At 44.8% G+C, this 22226-nt stretch overlaps 1 protein-coding gene across 13 annotated transcripts in view; it reads right to left on the bottom strand.

Moving 5' to 3' along the window:
- The window catches only part of LDLRAD3 (low density lipoprotein receptor class A domain containing 3), a 262626-nt gene extending 240663 nt beyond the window's left edge, over positions 1 to 21963 (bottom strand). For 4 of the 13 annotated variants that reach the window (XR_011649916.1, XM_071218097.1, XM_004446828.4 and 1 more), the window contains exon 1: positions 21839 to 21945. Coding sequence is in view for 4 of the 13 variants with exons in the window: in XM_004446828.4 (XP_004446885.1) it covers positions 21839 to 21884 (46 nt within the window). In the remaining 9 variants the exon portion in view is untranslated. Of the gene's footprint in view, positions 1 to 21838 lie in introns of all 13 variants that reach the window. The other 9 variants (XR_009187590.2, XR_009187589.2, XM_058305567.2 and 6 more) reach the window with 8 other exon arrangements.
- Positions 21964 to 22226: the final 263 nt, after the last annotated feature.

The raw sequence follows: 22226 nt of genomic DNA on the forward strand, positions 1-22226 counted from the left end.
GATTTCCAAATCTCCACCCCCACTCCACCCCCGCCCCATATCTCTGTGCTAAACTACAGATAGAAAATCCAGCAACCTCGAGGACATCTCCGCATTGACAACTCAGACTCAACTCCCACACCAGCAGCTCCTTCGGTGTTCCCTGTATCCCAGCAAAAAGAGCTACCAACCATCAAAGAAGAAACGTGGGGTCCTCCTGTAATCCATGACAAGGCCCTGTCGGTGCTGGCTCTACATTGCTCTATCATCTGTCCTCTTCTTCCCATCTCCATGGTATCACCCTGGTCCAGGCCACCAGCACCTCCTGCCTGCAGCAGGCTCCCAGCTGCTTTGAATGCCCACAACATCACTTCCCCCATCCACTCTCCCCACTGCTGCGAGACTCATCTTTTAAGTGTTCAATTGGTCACATCACTCCCCCCTAGGAAAAACCTCTGCTGGTTTTCCAACATCCTTGAATAATGTTCTTCCCTAGACCTGACCCCTACCTCCTTCTCCCCAGCTACACATTTTCTTCCTCCTATCTGAGAACTGTGTGCAGGGAAGGGAGTTCGGATGAGGCAAGGGCCTTAAAGAATACAGAGAGGAACAGACAGGGGGAGAGAGGTCAGGAAAAAATGGCAGCCTTTCATCATTTCTCTTCCTATCAGCCTTTTCCCAAATACAGCCCGACTTTGGGCAAGCTGTCTGACCTCTCTGTAAAGCTGTACTTGGTTCTTAATTAACCACATGCCTCCCTTAAGTGGGGAGAGAGCAATTCACCTCTCCACCCCAGAATGAGATCTACCAGAGAGAAAAATACAAGAAAATACCCACATCCCACCAGCAAAAACCAGTGCCCCCCAGAGTCCCTCGAGGAAACTTCTGGTCGAATGGAGGATTTGAAGCTGATCTAAACTGCAAATGGGTAAGCTCATTCTGAGACTAATCTGCTCATTAAGATGTACTAGCTAATTGGTATCTGAAAGCCACCATTTTGCCCACTTTGCAGTCCATCCAGCAATTCCAGATTTGTCAGTCTCCACTGGGGAGCTGAGTGGCCTGAGGCAAGATACTTACCACCTCTGAGCTTTAGTTTACTCCTCTGTAAAGTGGGGTTAGTACCTTTGCCCTGCTAGAAAACTGTTGAGAGGATTAAAGAGATCATGAATGCAAAGCACCAAACAGTGCAGAAGGCACCAGGAAGGCACCAGGAGGCTCGCAGAGAGAGGAACTCTGCTTTCTGAGCCACACCAGGGAGCAGTTTCCTCCTCCACAGCAGGCTGCCTTCCAGACCAGGCCTAGCTTCTTTACTCCTCATAAAAACAAAAACCACAAGCAAGAAACCAAAGCTAACAAACTGACATCCTTAGAGCTGATGTGTTGTTAAGACTTTTTAAACAAACAAACGAGGAGTTGGTACCAAGTCACCGATGTAAATATTTTATCAGTGGGTCCCTCTGAACAGGCTCCCCCACGCACGTGGGCCCCACACGCCTCCTCCCTGGTGGAGATGGTTCCGCCAATCAGGAGCCCCACGCTGCCTTGAACGCAGAAAAGAGTTTACTCAAGGTGTGCGCCTCTGGTTTCCACATCTGGCTGCCTTCCAGCTAAGTAAAAACTTCCAGAAATGAAGCCCTGGAAACACCCTAGGCCATTTCGAGAGATAAAACCCTGAGTGAGGCTGACTCCCCAGCAGCTTAAACACTGAGGCTTCCCAGGAGACTCCCGGAGTCAGCCAAGGAAGCAATTAATAAATCAAGGGGCAAAGCTGTTTCCCCATTTCCCCTCAGTGGAAACCAAAACGGCCATCAGGGTGATCAAAGCTGCTGCCCACAACTTGAGACTGACTGTGAGCTCATTAAGTCATAAGCTCCAGCTGAGTGGATTTTCTCCAAGGAAATGTTTGAAAATTAGGAAGTGGCCTGAGAGAACCTGAGACCCATTAACCAACTTAGCCAGCCAGAGCTTCCATTAAAAAAGAAAAATGCCTGAAAATCTGAAAAACGTCCTTAGGCGTCTGTTCAAAGATTCCATTAGGAGTTTTCAGGAAAGCCCTGTGGGGTTCACACCACTGTGAGCACAGAAGCCCTCACGGACATTCCCAGACAGGAGCTCCTGGACTGAGAAGGCAGAGGCCAGGGTTCGAGTCCTGCCCACATCGGGAAGAGCGGGGATTTCCCTTCCTGTCCCTGAGCTTCCGTTTCCAGAGAGGGCGAAAGTGGATGAGCTCCAAGGCCGCTGTCTCCTGGAAGTTGCCTGGACTCCATGATCGAGTTGACAACAAACTGTGAGGCCCAGCTGAGGGCTTGATGGGGACACCAGATACATTTGGAAAAGGGTAGTTCATAAAATGGAAGTCTGTATATCAAGTCCCATCTGCCAGTTACCAATTGACGAGGAAGCACTTCAGGAACCTGACCAACAGAAATAGTCGCAGTGTCACAAAAAACAAGCAACTCGGTAAAGCAATAGTGTCTTGACACACTTCACTACTGCTACTCTAAATAAACTATCTAAATAACAGAAAAGGTTCCCAAAGAGTGTATCAACACCATCTCAGAGACAGAGAGCCACGTGTGGTGGACTGAATCACGTAACCCAACAAAAGGCATGTTCTTAATCTTAACCCACGTTCCTTTGGGTGTGAACCTATTTGGAAACAGGATCCTTCAAAGATGTACTATCGGTTAAGGTGTGGACCCATTTGGAAACAGGATCTTCTAAGACCCTATTTAGGTGTGGCTAAACTGAATCAGGCTGGGCCTTAATCCCTATGCCCGGAAGCTTATAAAGAGACTTCATTAAAAAACTCAGGAGACCGAGGACATCACCACGTGACAGTGGCAGAGACGCGAGCCAAGGAACCCCAAGGACGGCAGTGAGCCTGCGCCAGAACGCTGCAGACTTCAGGGAGACAGCATGGCCTGTGCAGACCTTGATGTTAGATTTCTAACCTTGAAAACCGTGAGACAAAAAATGCTTGTTGTTTAAGCCAACCCACTGTGTGGAAATGTCACAGCAAAGCAGCCCTGGCAAACTAAGATACGTGTAGAAAAATAAGAGACTGCCATTCTCAGTCTGAACCCCAACTCTGCAACTTGGTTGTCAGGTGACTAACATGCATCAAATCCCTTGAGCTTCAGTTTCTTTATCTACATAACGGGAATAATAACGCCCCTGCACCGGAAAATTTATGGGATTAAACAAGATAACATTCAAAACACACTACTGACAGGTGCTTTAAAAATGCTAGAGCTGCCCCTCGTTTCTGTACCCTCCCTCTTCTCTCCAGCATTTTCACCCTCTTTTATGTTCCCAAGAATCCTCCCTAGTTCCTCTCCACATAGCAAGGGTTTCTGCCCTAGAAAACTCTTTCCTAAATCTTAAATCCCCACATACCTGCCCACCAATTACCTACATCCTCCCACGGGCCCCAACCACAGCCCTTCGGCCTCTTGCCTCCAAAAGAAGAGTCTGCCAGCATTCCCAAATGTGTGCTGCAAGAACACCTCGGGCCAGTACAAAGCATTCACTGGTCAGCGACACAATTAGAAAATTAAGGAATGATTGCAGTGAGCTTCTCTTGCAACTTATTCCATTCAAACGACCATTCTTTCTTCTGAAGGAAGAGCCACTCCTACATTTTATATTAAATGTTCTTCTTTTATAAAATGGTAGTGAGAGTAGAGGGTGATGTTTTTCAATTGTTTTTATTTGATCAAACAGAAGTAGGTGACCCGATGTCAGGAGCCCAACTTTCTTGTTTTTATTTTGTTTTGTTTCTTCATTATATTACTGGTCCATAAACTCCAAGTCTGGGAATTGCTGGACTATGCGAATCAGTGATGCTTCGCTGCCTCCACTTCTTCCCTGGCTCAATTTCCTAACCCTAATTTATAACCCAGCTTCTGCTCTCACCATCCAAGCAAAACTGCTCTCCCAGAGGTCACCAGATCCAGGCCTCCCTCCCTCCCACCTCCACTAATAGCCCTTGCTACACTAAGACTACAGCACAGCCTCCAAATTGGGAGCCAACCATGTCTTTCTAAACAGAGCTTTAACCAAGGCAGAGGCTTCACAATGTCACTCCCACAAAGCCCAAACACAAAGCCCATCAATGCACAGGCTGCGGAGATAAAAACCCAAAGGTCCACAACTTAGCTCTTGCCCAACGTCCTCCAAAGCTGCTTAGTTTCTCTGAGCCTCAGCCTTTGACTTAGTTTCCGAGGGTTGCGGTAACAGGGTACCACAAACTGCATCGCTTAAAACAACAGAAATGGATGGTCTCACGGTTCTGGAGGCCAGAAGGCTGAAATCAAGGTGTCGGCAGGGCCATGCTCCCTCAGGAACCTGCGGGGGAGCATCCTTCCTTACCTATTCCCAGCTTCTGATGGTGTGCCGGCAACCCTTGGCAATCCTTGGCAATCCTCGGCTTGCAGCTTCAGCACCTTAACCTCTGTCTCCATCATCACATGGTGTGCTCCACTGGGTCATCTTTTCTCCTCTTCTTATAAGACCATCGGCACACTGGACCACGGGCCAACCCTACTTCTGTATGGCCTCATCTTAATTTAATCTCATCTGTGATGATAAAAAGGTCACATTCTGAGGTCCCGGGGGTCAGGACTTCAACATATCTTTTGGGGTGGCACATTGCACCTCCTAGCCTCCACAGCATACAGCAGTGATCACCTCCTAGAGAACCTGAGAGGATCCAACAAAATACTGTGTGTAAAGACCTTTCCACAGTCTTCTTTTTTTATTAATTGTTTTATTTGGGAAAAGTGCTTCTGACAATAGGGCAGCTGCAAAATATAGACACCTACCAACAATTACTTGTTTTTTGCTCAATACATTTCACAGTGAGGGGCCAATAACTAGAAGCGTTATCAGGAGGAGGGATGTTCAGTGTGAAGGCCATCTCCCTCGATTTATCTCCTATTGCTTTTCAAGACTCCAGCAAAACGGTAACATTTGCGATGCCCGAAGACACTGCCTACTGCTCCCCTCCGGGGCTCTGCCCACACTGTCCTAGAATTCCAGCTTCTGGCCTACCCTTTCCTCCAAGCTTATGATCCTGGTTTATCCATAGCAGCAGGAAGAGAAACATGGTGCTCCTCTGAACTCCAGCAGCATCTGGTCCATGCCACTCTTATGATCCTATCACTCATCAAATTTCTATCAAAGGCCTTACTCTGAGACCTATGTGCACATTTTTCCTCTCTTGCTAAACTCTTAAGTCCTTAAGGTCAGGGAAAAACTCTGTATATTCAACAACACCTCCCATAATGCCCTATAAGTAAACCAACAAAAACAAATAATTGTTCTAAAAAGCCTGAGACATAATCCCAAATTCAAAATACTCATAAGCAGATACAGTGTGAAGATCTCCTATGATTAATGTTGAATTTTTTCCTAGGACCAAATTCTAACAATGCATGTGTGTACATATATCTCAAGATTTTAGGAAACAAAAGAACAGTGATTAAAATTCTAATCCAACAGGAATTAAACGCATTGTCTTAGGGGCCCTGTCCTTCATCCCTCCACAGTTCTTATGGCTGTCAGTATACGACGCTAGTTTGTTCTCCCATTAACATTTTATTTTATTTTTTTTAAGTACTGGGGCCTGAACCCAGGACCTCATATGTGGAGAGCTGAAGCTCAACCACTGAGCCACATCGGCACCCCTGAGTTGGTTTTTATGTTTGCTTGTTGTTTGTTTTTCTGTTTTTAGGAGGCACTGGGAACCGAACCTGGGTCCTCCTATGTGAGAAGCAAGCACTCAACAGCTTGAGCCACATCCTCTCCCTGTTCTCCCATTAATATTTACGTCTTTGTTTTCTAGCCTCTGTGTTGCTTTGATTGTCTTCTTTTGTTTAGCCTTTACCAAATTATTTCCATGTCTTCAACTTAGATTGTCATTTCCAAGTAGCACTATTATTTATTTTAGAAAAACAGCCTTTTACACTCCTTTTTGTCTTCCATCTCCATGTGTTCATAATCAATAAAATAGTCTCTTTATGGTATCCTGCATAAGCAAAGAACTCAGTCTAAAGAGATTTTTCTCTTTCCATTCTGCTCTCATACTCCAGCTCTCAAATAAATGACAATTATTTAAACAGAAAATGGAAGAGTCAGTGTGCCATCCCCTAAATAATTAGAGAAAAAGGCATTTCTATTTTGAAGTCTTTCAGGCCCTTTCGTTTACTGTAAAAACTCATTTAAACGGTGGTGCTCCAGAGAGCCCAAGAAACTTAATGAGCCTCCAAGAAGCAAGCTGTTCTTCACTCCCTTGAAGTTAGAGCAGAACCAACATATGGAAAATTATCATCAGTCACTTATTTCTCATGATGGTCCCACAGGGTGGGCTCACCCTCTTCAAACCAGAATTTAGGATGGAGAAGGTACTTTCTGTAGAAACAAAAATAGAATGTGAGATGAGCCCTTTGAACTTGTAGCAGAAGTATAATACATCCAGAATTTTCCAGATTCTTCTTTTAGGATCTTACTTAGCACTGACTCTTCAATATAACCTATGTCACAACGAAGAATAACCACTAGAACTAGCAGTACACATAGATAACCTCCTAAGTGGCTTGTTACTAGGTGAATGAACAAACAGCAGTATATTCATACAACGGAATACACTATTGCAGTTGAAATAGACTAGACTGATATGTGGCGATGTGGATGGACCTCAAAATTAAAAGGCTAAATGGAAAAAGCAAGGTGCGAAAGTATATGGGCAGTATGATACCATTCATGCAGACCTTAAAACACACTGATCATAGAAACACAATTGTAGCCAACAATTAAAAACGTGGATAGAAAAGGATACAGGACAACTTGAGGACAGTAGTGGCCTCTGGGGCAGCAGAGAAAATAACGGTTTGAGGAAGAGTTTTTAATAGTATCTGTAATATATGTTTTCTTTTAAAAAAATTAAACAGGGCAAGTGTTAAAAATCTGATAAAGCTGTGTGATAGCTACACTAGTATTTGTTATATTCTCAGTATTTTACAATGTTTGAAAGATGCCAGAATTTAAAGTAATTTAAAATATACTGTTAAAGCACCCGGGTTGCTCTTATGATCAACAGGGTTTAATTCCACTCAAGTATAGGAAACGAGCATAAATAGATTGCAGTACCATGTGTTAACGTATGGAGCCAGTGAGCAAACGCAAGATAGAGGCAGCCGTTAAGAAAGCAAGATAAATTTGGTGGTAGGGAGATGAATCCAGAAGAATAGCATTCTGGAGAAGGAAACGCACTGAGTCCAGGAGGATGACAGGAAACTTCCTCTGAGAAACCCTCTACAAGCACAGTTACACCATAATCAGTAGTAACACCAGCCAGCGAATGAGGACATCCACCACATAAGGCTGCACTCAGGTGTCGGTAAGGGAAGGAGTTAGCCACAGTCATTTGCTAAAAACCCAACAAGAAACGAGTATCAGTGAGCCACTGACAGCCTCTTCCACAAAAGTCAGGGCAAAGGATATTTGTGTTGGTTCACCCCATGTGGGAGGGGAATAGAGTAGCTTCCCTCCCTCATCCCATGAAAATCACTGCTGTGCAACATGTGAGGCAGTTAATTTATGGGAAGAGGTGGAATGACGTGTGTGGGAGACAAGAAGGTCCAACAGTGGGCAGCAAGCTTTGGAATGAAGGAGCAATATTGCCCAGGAGTTCTAAAAGAGCATGAGGGTCCTGACAGAACCTGCCAGAGAAGAAGGAGGATGCAACAATTGATTTACAACAAATCTCTAGCTGTTGGTGAGTGAGAGCATTCAGGGCTAGACTGGACTGAACTGAGAAAAATAAAGCAATGGCATGTTGTGTTACAAGCACTAAGGGACAATTCATACCACACACACATACATACGCACATATTTGAACCATTCTGTTTCATAAAGGTATCTTTCCACATAAGAATTATTCTTTTATAAACAAACCTGAAAAGAGAAAACATGTATTCCCTTATCATTCTGTCTTTCCTTCAATCATTCAGTAAGCATGTCTACTGAGCCCCTACTATGTTTCTGGCACCATGTAGCTACGTGAAGGAGTCAATTGCCTTTACGAGAAAGAAGAAAAATCTGAAAACATCTTTGAAAGTTTCAGGATTCAATATAAGAATCAACATTATTTCCAAAAACAGTGATTTTGAAACAATCATTTCCCCATGTGTTTCTAAAATCTTTAACAAAGAAACGATATCTACTGACAAGTTGGCATTTCCATATATCAGAAATTTTGACAAATCATCCTCCTAATTTCCTATGAATGTAAAATTAAAACAGATGCTGCTAGAACTAAAGAAGTTATGTTATGACCCTACCCCCAACAACAAAAAAAGAATTTTCTTCTAGAACAGTGCTACTCATTATAACTTTCTGTGATGGTGATGCAATGGTCTATATCTGAACTGTTCAACTGGCCACAAGTGGCTATTGAGCAATTGAAACATGTGGAGTTTGAGGGATAAATTGAATTTTTAATGTTACTGTATCTTTAATTTAAATTTAAATTCAAGTAATCACTTGTGGCTAGCAGCTATCTTACTGGAGAGTGCAGTTGTAGAGCTTCCTTCCTACTGTCTGCATAGATTTTAGCATACTGACTGTGATAGCTCATCTTTATGAGTGAGCATTTTATTAAGGTCCAGTTTTTCACCTTGATAAGCATTTCTGCCACCATATCTTTGTAGCTGAATTTTTATACACATCCCAAACTATTTAACTAGGATAAAGTTCTAGAAGTTTTTGTGGAACCACTGGGCATTTATGTTTTTAAGCTTTTCCTACATATTACAACCATCCACTTATAATAATATACATGTGTATAGCATTTAACCATTTACCAGCAGTTTTCACCCACAATTCACACTGGATCCTCACAATCATAAGGTAAACTTAGATGGGGCAGGTAATATCATGCCAATGTATAGACAAGGAAACGAGCCAAGAGCATGTCCCTGACTCGGTCAGGTTAGATTACTTTTATAGCCAGCATCAAAGAATGCACCCACCCATTCTGCGAAGTTAGACTATTTTGTTCTTCTATTACTTTAATATGCAGAAAAATGCTTACACTATATTCATAAGTGGAAAAAGCAGGATATAAAGTTAAATTCTCAGCGTGATCAGAACTATGTAATATAAAAGAAAACAAACCAACATGTTAACAGTCTCTAAGTTGTAGAACTGTAAGCTTTTTTTTTTAAGATTTTTTATTTCTCTCCCCTTCCCCCCCCCGCCCCGCCCCAGTTGTCTGTTCTCTGTGTCCATTCGCTGTGTGTTCTTCTGTGACCGCTCTATCCTTATCAGCAGCACCAGGAATCTGTGTTTCTTTTTGTTGCAACATCTTGTTGTGTCAGCTCTCCGTGTGTGCAGTGCCATTCCCCGGCAGGCTGCACTTTCTTTCGCGCTGGGTGGCTCTCCTTACGGGGCACACTCCTTGCGCGTGGGCGCCCCTACACGGGGGACTCCCCTCCGTGGCAGGGCACTCCTTTCGCACATCAGCACTGCGCATGGGCCAACTCCCCACAGGTCAAGGAGGCCCTGGGTTTGAACCGTGATCTCCCACGTGGTAGGTGGAGGCTCTATCCATTGAACCAAGTCTGCTTCCTGAACTGTAAGCTTTTTTCCCAACCTTTTGCCCAAATTTTTATGCTAAATCTGAATAATGATTGATAATAAAATTAACATTTAGTGGACAATTATAAAGGTTAGTTGCTTTATACATATGAACACATTTAAAATACTTCTATGTGATAAGGATCATTATTATTCTTATTTTATAGATGAAGGCAGTGGATTGGAAAGTTTATGAAGGTTAGCCAAGATCAAGGCAGGAAGCTGGGATTTAAACAGACAGACTCACTCGAAAGCCCATATTTTTAGCCACTACATCAGGGCTTCTCAAAAGCTACTATGCACACAAATCACCTAGGGATCTTGTTAAAATGTAGACTTGGTTTCCAGTGATACTGACGCATGCTGGTCTGCAGACCATACTTTGAGTACCAATCCCAATACTAAAATCCATACATATGATAATCATTTTAGTACACGATAATCCATATACTATACAATAATCCAGATGATCCATATACTATAGCCTTATAAGAGAAAATACACTATACCCCATCAGAAAAAAATGTTTTCTTATAATTGAAATAATGTGAAGACAGTAATATAAAAAAGCAAAAATGTCCTTTTCTTTTCAAAAATCTTTACAGGCCTTTCTTTCTGAACCATATGACAGTCCCTCTGCTGCTTGAATCAATTCCCAAGGGCAGACACTCCCCTCAGGCAGCCCACTGGTGTCAGTCTTACTAAACTCAACAAGAGCTTAATCAACTTTCTCATCTCATTAGCAGGGAAGATTTTATCCCCAAAGCTTCCATTCACAAGCACTTCTGTTGATCTAGCAGCAGGTGTAGGAAGGAAAAACCCCTGGAGGCTTCCTCAAGAAATGGTCCCACCCATTACCTCAAATTATTAGCACGGCTGAGGTCCAGTTTTTCTCTACTCCAATAGCCTTTTTCTTTAAAACGTTAAAGAAACCTTAACATTCTCTAAATATCTAACCTTCCAAAATTGGGCAAGTCCTCCCTAGCTAATTTAAACTTGAAGAATTTTCAACACCCTTTAATTATGCCTCCATTCTCCCTATCTTTTTACATGAGATTATCAGATATTGTTTAATGAACCTTTTGCTATTTGCAGTAACCCTGTTTATCCGGCTTAATACTTAATGTTATGAAATTAGTTATTGGTTAATAAAAGGGCCCTTGCATAATCAATTTTACTTCCTTAGCTTTTCATTCTATTTGTATCTCTTGGTAATCTTTACCATCTCCTATAAGAAACAGACGGGTGGTGGTTTGTGTTTTTTCTTAAATAAGAATTAATGACATTTTGGTTTACATTTAGCCTTATAATTGATGTCTTTAAATTACCCTCCATTTCCCTCTAAAATTATATTTATTGATGAGCCTCCTTCCTTGAACCGTTTGTGTATTTTCAGTAGCAAATTTTCAATTCCTTTTAAGTTAGACCAGAAGATACAACCTTAAATTTCTTACTATTTAACACTTTTAACACTGATATTTTATAAAACAACCATTTTATTTTTTTCCTCTTGATACTTTCTCCTGTCTTAATTAGTAAATTATATAAGTTCCCTTCAAATGGAATTAAGATGCATAGCGGTTTTCATTGACTTGTCTGAAACCTTTTTTATTTGCCATAGGCTAGTCTCACAATGTGTTAACTAATTCATCACCTGATTTAAAATTGCTATAGCCCACTTTCCTCAAAAAGATCTCTTTCTCTTGTCTTTTTAAAGCCAAATCTTGTCTTGTAAAGGAGATCTTCGCAGGACTTTGAAGATAAATGAGACTGTTCCAAGATGTACGGGAGGAAAAATAATTTGTCACCAAAGGGGCAAAGTTAGCTTGGCCAGGTAAGTCCATTCACTGTGGCTGAATGTTGTCTGGCTCTTCCCTAAATTTTTTCTCTTCCTCAAACTCACAGTCACAAATCTTTAATGATAGCCTCCATTCCTTCTTCTAGATAAGTTACAAGAATCCCTATTATGTGCCAGACACTCTGTCAGGCAATGAATCAGGTGCTGGGATACAGCAGCAAATAAAGTAGGCAACAAAACAGACCCATCCCACCTCATGCAACTTTAATCACAAAAGAAAGGAAAAGAGTTGTTTTTTCTGTTCAGGATTGTTGCTAGGACACATTTTATGGTTTTTTGTTTTGTTTTGTTCTGTTTTTTAGATTCTAAAACCATTTTTTTTTTTAATTTGAGTAGTTGTGAGTTTGCAAAACAATCACGCTTACCATACAGGATTCCCATACACTGCCCCACCACAGCACTTTACATTGCTGTGACACATTTGCTACAACTGATGAAAGAACACCATCATAGTAATACTGCTACCAACAGTCCATACTTTATATTTTAATAGGTATTTTTCAAAGATGCCGATATTGCCCCTCAATTCTGGAAAGTGTTTTCTCAATATATATCCAATTTCTGATCTGTTCCGATCCTTCTAGTACGTTTATTATTCAAAAAAACTGAATATTCTTATTCTCTTTTCTCTGTCAGTTTTCCTGATATTGTCATTATCATCTACTTGTGTCACATAAACAAACTTTGGGCATGCTAAATCTATACCCTACTGTATCAATTCTGCCCGTCATACCTTCCAGCAGTTTATAGTTTCCATATAACATTTACTTTCATTATTACAGAATACTCCTGATGAAAAGTTCATCCTTTCAAACTTTATCCTTTTACAGTAGTTAGCAACAACACTTTCTAGGTTTGCTTCTCCAGTCCCTGCCATCTAGGGCTTACTTGTAGTGTCATACTTTTTCATCAAATTTATCCTCATGTGTATTTATAAATCTGCTTTTGAAACCCCTTACTCAGTTTTGTTCTGGCTTCTTTTAGCATCAACCAATTTTACAGCTTCAGCTCTGTTGAAATACCCTCTGCTGTGAAACGCTCTTCCATCTTCCCCAAACTCGCCCACATTTTATTTTTATAATGAAAAAAACAAGTTAAATTTAGACCTTTCCAAACAAATTGAGGGGCTTTTTTCAACTGACTGTGGAACAACAAGTGCCACTAGGGCTCATTTTTTAGCCATGTCCAATCAGTTTAATGACTCCTGGAGAACACTGCTCTGATTCAAAGCTAACGCTGAAGGAAAACTTCCAGTGATGCCATCAAAGACAACACACTTCTGACATTCCCAAAGCTAATCTCACTGGGCCTTATAAGAAGAAGAAGGGGCTTTTAACGTAGTAAAATTAAACAGCCTTTATGCTTTCATTGCCCTGTGCCAACAAACACACAAGCACCCCACCGCCACGTGAAGCACTGGCACCTTGGGTTTGCAAGTCTTCTAAATCAAGTTATTCATAAATTCCACGTCCCTCCAGCACTCGGCTGCCGAGTGCCTGTTCCAGAGTAAGCTAAACGGCTGCCCTCCCTCTCTGTGGCTGTTCTCAGGGCCAAAGACAACCCTCCTCTTCACACTGTGTGTCTGTCAAAAATCACTCTCAGATTCAGCACCAGGGAATCCACCCAATTTTCAGGCTCCGCATGTCACAGTGTCTTTTTTTTTTTTTTAGCATTTTTTTAAAGATATATACATCACAAAAAATGTTACATTAAAAAATACAAGAGGTTCCCACATACCCCACCCCCCACCCCCCAACTCCTCCCACATCAACAGCCTCTTTCATCACTGTGGCACATTCACTGCATTTGGTGACTATGTCTGCTGCACTGCATGGATTGTAGTTTACACTCTCCCCAGAACATTCAGCGGGTTATGGCAGGATATATAATGTCCAGCATCTGTCCCTGCAATATCATTTAGGACAACTCCTAGTCCTGAAAATGCCCCCACATCACATCTCTTCTTCCCTCTTTCTGCCCTCAGCAACTACCATGGCCACTTTCTCCACATCAGTGCTCCAGTTTCTTCCACTACTAGTCACAACAGTTCTATAGTATCTTAGTAAAAGGAGAGGCCTGGTCCTTGGGACAGTAGTTGGGAGTGTGTGTTTGGATTTCTGAGGGCCATTCTTGACACGAGCAACTGCCCTTCCAACATCAGCACTTTACAGAACAGCCACTGGCTGCCTAGCAGTTTTGGACCTGTAGCATTACTTTCTCACAAGGCACCACTGTCCCCGAGCCCTCCGGTCTGAAGTTACAAAATGGGGCATTTTATGTCTAGCTTCTCTCTGGAGCAACCCATTAAAATAGTGTCTTCTACAAATAACTTCAATAACTAGCTCAGACAAAGTTCTCCAATATGTGAGCTATACAAGATAAAGCTCGGGGTCAGGAAGAAAGAAAAAAACAAAAAACCACATTTCTCTTTTATATTAGGCATTTTAATCAGCACAACATTTTTATTTTAAAAATCTGTTTCTAGGCTTTTAAAATTAAATAACACGCTCTTCTATTTGCCACTCAGCACTATGTGAAGAAAGTACTGACAATAAAGAAATTGCTTTGGTTGGTGTTTCAACGAAATATTTCCATCAAAGGAAAAATCAAACAACTTTGTTCATCATTAATAAATTCAAAGGCAGGTCCCATGGTGCTGAAATAATTTGTTTATATAAATCAAGCCGGCAAAGGCCAGTTTAAATGCCTATGATGACAAGTTCTCCATGGGGGTGGGGGGACAGACGGACAACAACATGGCAGACGATCAGTTCCAATTTGCCGAAGACCGGTCAGCTGAATAAAAGCAAGTTAGGATGTTTCCCTACCCAGAAGCTCTCTAACAGATCCTTCTGCCCAAAATATAAACAAGGTGTTAGGCTTGCCAGCACTACCCAGGGATGGGATTTTCTGGCACAGCAAGAGCATAACTTCCTTCTTGTAACAATATGGACTTGAGTGACTATTCTCTGCCAAAGTAGCACCACCAGTGGTCAAGAGCATGGGTTTAGACATTGACCTGCTTTCCAATTCTGAATCCACCTCTTATTGACCAAGGACTTGGGAAAACTATTTAACCTCTTAGTTTCTTCATCGATAAAATGGCAGCATATACTACCTATTTGAATAAAATGTTATGAAAATGAAATCATCAGTGGAGGAATCAGCAAATAAATTAGAGTATATACATATACCAGAAGATGTTTTTAAAATAGTGGGATAGTAATACAAGCACCAAAAGGATGAGTGCCAAGAAGACACATATCTTTGATGTTGTGATAGCTCAGAAACCGGGACATGCTTTATAAACAATAGCATTTTATGATAGCATAGGGCAGGTAGAAGCTGTGAGTCTTTGGTCATTGGCAGCAGCTGGGTGAACTTGGTCACAGCTACTCCTGTGTCATCACACCTGTCAAGTTCTGTGCATTGCTGATGCTGCTCTGGTTGGACTCAACTGCTAGGGATGAGATTTTAATGTTTTATTGAAATTACATTTCTTTTGTTTGAATTGTTTATATTTAATGTATTTCAATGTATTGTTTTATAATGTTTTAAATTCAAGAATATTAAAACAGGGAAACGGACTTTGGCCCAGTGGTTAGGGCGTCCGTCTACCACATGGGAGGTCCGTGGTTCAAGCCCCGGGCCTCCTTGACCCGTGTGGAGCTGGCCCACGTGCAGTGCTGATGCGCGCAAGGAGTGCCGTGCTACACAGGGGTGTCCCCCGCGTAGGGGAGCCCCACACGCAAGGAGTGCACCCATAAGGAGAGCCGCCCAGCGCGAAGGAGGGAGCAGCCTGCCGAGGAATGGCACCGCCCACACTTCCCGTGCCGCTGACAACAACAGAAGCGGACAAAGAAACAAGACGCAGCAAAAAGACACAGAAAACAGACAACCGGGGGAGGGGAGGGGAATTAAATAAATAAAAAATAAATCTTAAAAAAAAAAAAAATTAAAACAAAAAAATAGAGGGAGCGGACTTGGCCCAATGGATAGGGCATCCGCCTACCACATGGGAGGTCCGTGGTTCAAACCCCGGGCCTCCTTGACCAGTGTGCAGCTGGCCCATGCGCAGTGCTGATGCGCGCAAGGAGTGCCCTGCCATGGAGGGGTGTCCCCCACATAGGGGAGCCCCACGCACAAGGAGTGTGCCCCATAAGGAGAGCCGCCCAGTGTGAAAGAAAGTGCAGCCTGCCCGGGAATGGCGCTGCACACACGGAGAGCTGATACAACAAGATGTTGCAACAAAAAGAAACACAGATTCCTGGTGCTGCTGATAAGAATAGAAGCGGTCACAGAAGAACACACAGCTAATGGACACAGAGAGCAGACAACTGGGGGTGGGGGAGGTATAAGGGAAGAGAAATAAATAAAAAATAAATCTTAAAAAAAAAAGTGTAGTGCTTGGCACTGTGCCAAGCATAGCAAGCATTCAATGAGCAGAAGCTTTTGTCACTCTCCTAGATACCACAAAAGAAATCAGAAATGTGACATATTCATTTAGCATACCATCCCAGCCCTCAAGGACATCACGATCTAGTGAGAGTGGAGACTAAGAAAGATGAGATAGGTACACACACACATACACACACAGTACAACCATAAGATAAAGAAGACTGTTGTCTAGAAGCCAAAGAAGAACTTTCTTGTTTGAATCTCAGAAGCCCAGAACCAGAAGAGCCTTTAACTACACCAACATACATACCCCAACATTTTATGTAGAAAGCTAAAGAAGCAAGCTAGAACCAGAGGCATCACCTCTGAAATCTGGTCACGAATGGTACAGATTAAACATCCCTATAGATGTGGGATCCATGTTTGCCAAGACCTTGTTACATCCACACAGGTCTGTTCCTGTTGAGGTTCAAGATCCATCTGTCTGTCTCACCTTCACGAATGCCTCCCATACACCACTTGTGGAAAGCTCCTCTGCCCTTTCCAGATAACGAAAGAAGGTAAACCATGGCACTTCCATCAGAAGAAGGCAGAATTTGAGGCACGCAAACTGAACCCAGAGAAAAGAGACTTCTCCCTGCAGAGCTCAGTGTCATGGGAATTCATGCACAAAGGATGACAGAGGACATGGTAAGCTGTTAGGTTGAAGAGTGGAGGAAGTAATAAAACTCAAGGAAGGCTGGGAGCAGAACAAAGGGAATCGACAGCTGGAAGGCAAAGTATCTTAAAGAAATCTAAGTTGTATAAAGCAACACAGAGCAAAACTTTACAAAGACTTCAGAGGAGAAAGTATAAAATGAAAAAGCCTAAAAACCAACTTGCCACTAGCATAGACAACTGTCCCTACCACCTGCAGAACCAGCTCAGTTGTAATGCCTTTTGATGGGGAGGGAGAAGGAATTACCAGGAGGGAAAAGAGGCAGATGAGAACAATGACTGCTCTGTAGATTTCAGGAAGGAGAAGGTCCAGGGCTGAGATTTCAACACACAACTTTCAGGCAAACTTTAAGGCAGGGCTCTCCTTTCCCCTCAGTGCCTGTGAACCTTCCACATTTAACATTCAGGGGACAAGGTAGCTTTGGTGGTCAGCTGCCACCTGCCTTTTACCTGCTTTCAACAATCTAAGATTCCAGGAGTTTTCTCTATGGTACAAGGGGGAAGAGGGGGAGAGGGTCAGTGCTGACAGCCTTTTTAGTTAACGAAGGTTTTTTTACATTGTGCAGAAGTAGAGTCACGCCAAGACACCTTGGGAGCAGGACGCCACCTGACCCGTTGTAGAGGTGCTTTTTTAGGATCAGGAGAAATCATGGTCATGAAATATGGGGGGAGGGAGGGTTGGGTTCGCTTACACTAGAACAGGTGGTCCCCACCAGGGGTGGTTTTACCCCCAGAGGATATTTGGCAATGTCTGGGGACAATTTTTGGTTGTCACAACAGGAGGGTTAGATGCTACTGGCATCTGGTGGGAGGAGTTCAGGGTAGGCGTGCTACTAATATCCTACAATGCACAGGATAGCCCCCCACAACAAAGAATTATCGAGGGCAAAATGTTGACAGCACCAACGTGGAAAAATTGCATTCCTGCAGTCTTGTCCAAGAAACCCTAAAATCTTACCTCAACTAAACATTTGCTATCCCTGTGAAAAAGCAGTTAGCCTGTCTCAAACGTCCATTTATTCTGGTAAGCAATATGCAACATCAAGAAAATGCATCTGGCTGCTCTCCCAGCAAACATTTTTAAGGGGCCCCTCAGCATCAAAGTGCATAGCTTCTTTTACAAAAAACACTCTGAAAGAAAGGCAGTTACACGCAAAAACACAAGCACACACACCTACGCGGGAGCTGCCATCTTTCAAAGTCTCCCTGGTTGTCAGATAGAAGGCACTGGCAAGAAAGCTACACAGTTAAGATAGCCCAAGCATTTCTAAAATATTCGAGAGAGAGAGAGAAGAAACAAGAAAACCCAACAACCAAATATAGACTTGTCCCTGGGGCTCTCTCATAGTTAAAAACAGTTCCATCGCTCTACGATGCTTCCATGGCCTATACTATCTTTTCATTTTTAAATAAGCATGCAAGAAAAAAGAACAAAACATCAACATATAACTTAATGAATACAAACCAACTCCCATGCAACTACTACTCAGATCAAGAAATCAAACCCACCAAGGGTTCTTCCCACCCATGTACACAGCAAAAAGACCACTGTTGTTTTCAAAAGTCCTATCTTTACTCAAGGACTGAGATTTATTTTATGAATATACCATGAATATCTCCAGAGAAAGCTGATGCCTCTGCTGAATAAGCCCAGAGAAGTAACCACACAGTGACCAGATTTTCTTGGGTGGTTTAGAGAAACAATCCTATTGACTGTGTTCATTCAAAAAAGCATTTGGGAGGAAAGGCACGGAAGCCAAGTGGAGGAAGCCTGGAAACAGTGGGAAAGCTCAGGTTTGAAAAAAAGAGAAATCCGAAGTCCAGGTTTCAGCCCCTCACATGGTCCTTTGGGTATTATTAATCTCTCCTGAACCATAAAATGACTTCCTGCCACATGACTTCGTTGGGCAAATTCACCAAGATCCATGTGTTTTTGTTTGTTTGTTAAAAGATTTATTTTATTTCTATACACACACATACCCCTACTGTGCGCTCAACTGTTTGAGCCACATCAGCTTCCCAAGACCACGTGTTTTAAAGGGGCGAACAAAGCATCTCAGCCCTAGGAGACGCCCCACAGATGTTAGGTTTCCCTTTCTCTCTTTGCCCTGCCAACAGGCAAGGTTTTAAAGGCCCAGTGTTTACTATGAAATCATTTTATTGTAAACTCTTCTCATCCCCCAAGTCCTCTAAACTGCTTTACGAAGAAGACAGTATGAGCCCACTTTCAAGTCACCCTGGTGACTTTGCTGAGAAGGTGTCTGAACCAGTCTCCCAGGCCCAGATTTTAGCATCCCACCCTTTCCTACTCACATCCTCGTCCCTCTGTCACGATCCCAAGGTAAATGGCCTACGTGGGCTGCCAGGAAAAAACACCTCGCCCACCAGCAGGGAGCCTTCATAGCATCTTTTTGAAGATGAAAAGCGACAAGATGTGTTTCCTTGAACCTCTGTGCACACGCGGGCTCATTTACCCAGGCTGTATGTGGCTACACAGCTGGTTTAAAAATAAAGCCCACCTGCTCACACCAATAAGCAGACTCTTTACAGGAGAAAAGGTCAAAACCCACCCTCCTGGGAGTGCACATGGGGGAAAATCAAGCCTTTTCCCTGACAGAAAGAGAATGTCAGGGAGCTGGAGAAAAGGTCAGCCTGGGAGGAATAAGAAGACTGACCCCCACACGTCATGGCCACAACTAGAAAAGCACTCAAGACCTGTGCCCTTAAACCCACCAAATCCCACCAGGTGAAGATAAAGTGGGCATTCGATGGCGTGACTTGGACTGAGTGTTTCACACAGGATGCATTAAAAAATAATAACGGCCAAAATCAATGTTTCACTTCTCCAACACAAACAATAAAAACAATGGAAGAAAAAAACACATGAAGGTGTCTGAGAAGGTTCTTGAATAACAAAAGTCTCCAAATGCTCTTGGAATGCCAGGGGCCCTCCAGCCCTGCAAAGGCTCCAGGGTCCACAGCAGGGCCCAACTTAACTCCAGGCTTCCTCACACACCATCAAATGGACTCAAAGAACTGGCTTTTATAATCCCTTTCATGTTACCAACACCCCAAAAGAGAACAGAGGTATAGGATACAGGACTAGGGTAGGGTCTCCCGTCCCTCTGTGAACCCCAAACTGAACAGTGCTGGTGTCTCGAGGGGCTGGGAAACCCGGGAGCATCTGGTGGGCATCAGGAAAGATGACCAGCCCTGTTTCTGGCAATATTTTGAGTCAAAATGGAATTTATGTTCAAAGGATGATGCTTAAATGTAACATGAAAAACGAATATACCCCAATCTGCCTAGAGATTTCAGAAACAGCAACTGTAAAGACAGTTCAAAGCCACACAGACTCACTGTCACAGATAATGTAAAACCATCACCTGAGATTTAGGCAGTTCCTTGTGTGCCCCCAGCCCCTGTGATGTCTACTCCAGAACAAGCCCTATTTGATACATATTCGCGCACATATTAAATAATCAGCGCGGGCCAGAGGCGCCCAAAATTAACTTTACAACTATTTTTACAGAGTTGGAGACTCAACAAAAGCAGCGCAGAACCAAGTGGGAGCTGCAATAAATAATGGTTTCCACTGGGCCACAAGTAGTTCTCTGAGGACACACCCAAGAACCAGCTTCCAGTCGTTCCTTCTTAGGTATTATCATTGGACACACCACCGCTATCCCAGCCAAGTACATGGATCTACGCAGGTTTTCACGTCTGAGGTGCCCTAGAAATCTGCTGCTCTAACAGCCTCCAAATAATAATTCACACCTGCCCATAGCTGCCAAAGCCCCCTCAGCTCTCTCTCCCGGCTGGCCCAATAGTTCAGGAAAAACAGAGCACTCTGATGCAGACCTCAGTAAGTCTACAGCAGCCACCAGGCAGCTACCCCTCACCCTAGCCCCGGGAGCTTCAGCAAACCCGCAGACATCTAAATGGAGCCTCCCTGGAGCCAGGATGATGTCATAGGTCTGAGAAGGGGAGGACTTCAGAGAAGATTCTGAGGATGCTCAGGAAGGACCAGGACTTACAGGGGGAAGATAATCTTTTCAAAGCACACACCTCTCCAGGGGGCAGCTCCTAGTTTAGTGAGCCTCGACTTCCCCACCAAACACACACCCAAACACACCTCAACAGACAAGATGCTAGCTTCTAGGAAAACCAGGCATAATGAGATATGTGGATGGCACAAATGCCAGGCGAGCAGGCTTCTGCTGAAGAAAGTTGACTGGGCCCTGTCACCCACTTTCTGGGTATCGGCTGCCCTGAAATAAACATCAGGGGGCTGGACCTCAGCCTCAGCAGGGGCCAAGGGCTGGCCAAGCCAAGGAGGGGCAGCTGACAGCTGTGGCCGGAGGCGCACAGGGGCAGCGGAGGAAGGGTTCCTGGGCTGGATTTCGGTGCAGTGCCCACATCAGCAGAAAAGTTCCTGGGAACTGCACGCCCTCTGGGAGGGAGGAGGCTTGCTGCTCTGCCGCGCCGCAGGATGCACTCGCTGAGGTGATGCCAGGTTCAAAGGGCCGCCGGATGAAGCAGCCCAGGGTCCTCTCCCACGGCACCTCGCAGGTCTGGGCGTCCACTAAGGGGTTGCTGGGGGAGGTCAGACGACTTAAAGAAACATTCTGCTCCCACGGTCAGTGGGAACGATTAATAATCTCCAGGACCAGCCTTGCTTCATCTCACTTTGCCCAAACCAAACACGGTCCCAAGAAAGAGAGGAAGGAAGCGGCGATGTTACTTGTCCCGGGGTCCGGAATGGGAAACTGAGGCACGAGGGTGCATGCAAGAGACTCGGGAAGAGGTTTCTGGGAGGCTTAGAGCAGCACTGGGCATCGAGCGTCTGGGAAGTGGGGACCAGGGAAGAGTTCTCTCCCCTCCGCTCCTCCTTCCCCCACGGACACAGACACAGTCGAGCTACGCCCAATCGGGGCAGCTGCCGGGCTCCCCAGAGCCGGGCTGCACACAAAAGCCCCGCCCGCGCACACACACTAACGCTCTCACACCCAACACAACCGGGCGCGCGCACACAACCCGGCGCGCACGCCCACACAATAGGACCGCGCGCACCCCGCCGCGGCCCCTCAGCAGGGTCCCGGCCAGCCCCGCGCCCCGGTACGCGGTCCTCGCACACCCACGCCCGGAGAAGCGGCCCAGACGCGGGGAGGGGGCGCAATCGCAGCCCGGCCGCCGTCCCCCGCGCCCCGCAGGAAGTTCGCCGGACGCCCCCCGACTCACCCGCCGCGCTGCTCAGCAGCAGGCACAGCGGCCCCAGCAGCCACATGGCGCGGCCGCCGCTCCGCTGCCCGGCGCTGTCGCTGCCCGGGAGGCCGCGGCGCCGACCCCGCCCCTCGCCGCGCGCCGGCCCCGCCCTCCGGCTGTCCCTCCTCCCTCCCGCCAGGCCCGGCCCGCCTCGGCCCCGGCTCCGGCCCGCCGCTCCGCGGAGTTTTGCAAACGCCGAGGCTGCTGGCTGCCGCGCGCGTCCTGTCCCCGGCGTCCCGGCTCAGAGGGGCCGCCCAGGGGCGTGGGGAGCCTCGCCGCCTGCCCGGAAAGAGTCCCGTCCGCCTCGGCCGCCCTATCGGCCTCTCACCTCCTCTCTCTGGCTGCGAGGAACTCGGAACAGCCC

Source organism: Dasypus novemcinctus, chromosome 10, assembly GCF_030445035.2.
Source record: "Dasypus novemcinctus isolate mDasNov1 chromosome 10, mDasNov1.1.hap2, whole genome shotgun sequence".
NCBI classification, from domain to species: domain Eukaryota; kingdom Metazoa; phylum Chordata; class Mammalia; order Cingulata; family Dasypodidae; genus Dasypus; species Dasypus novemcinctus.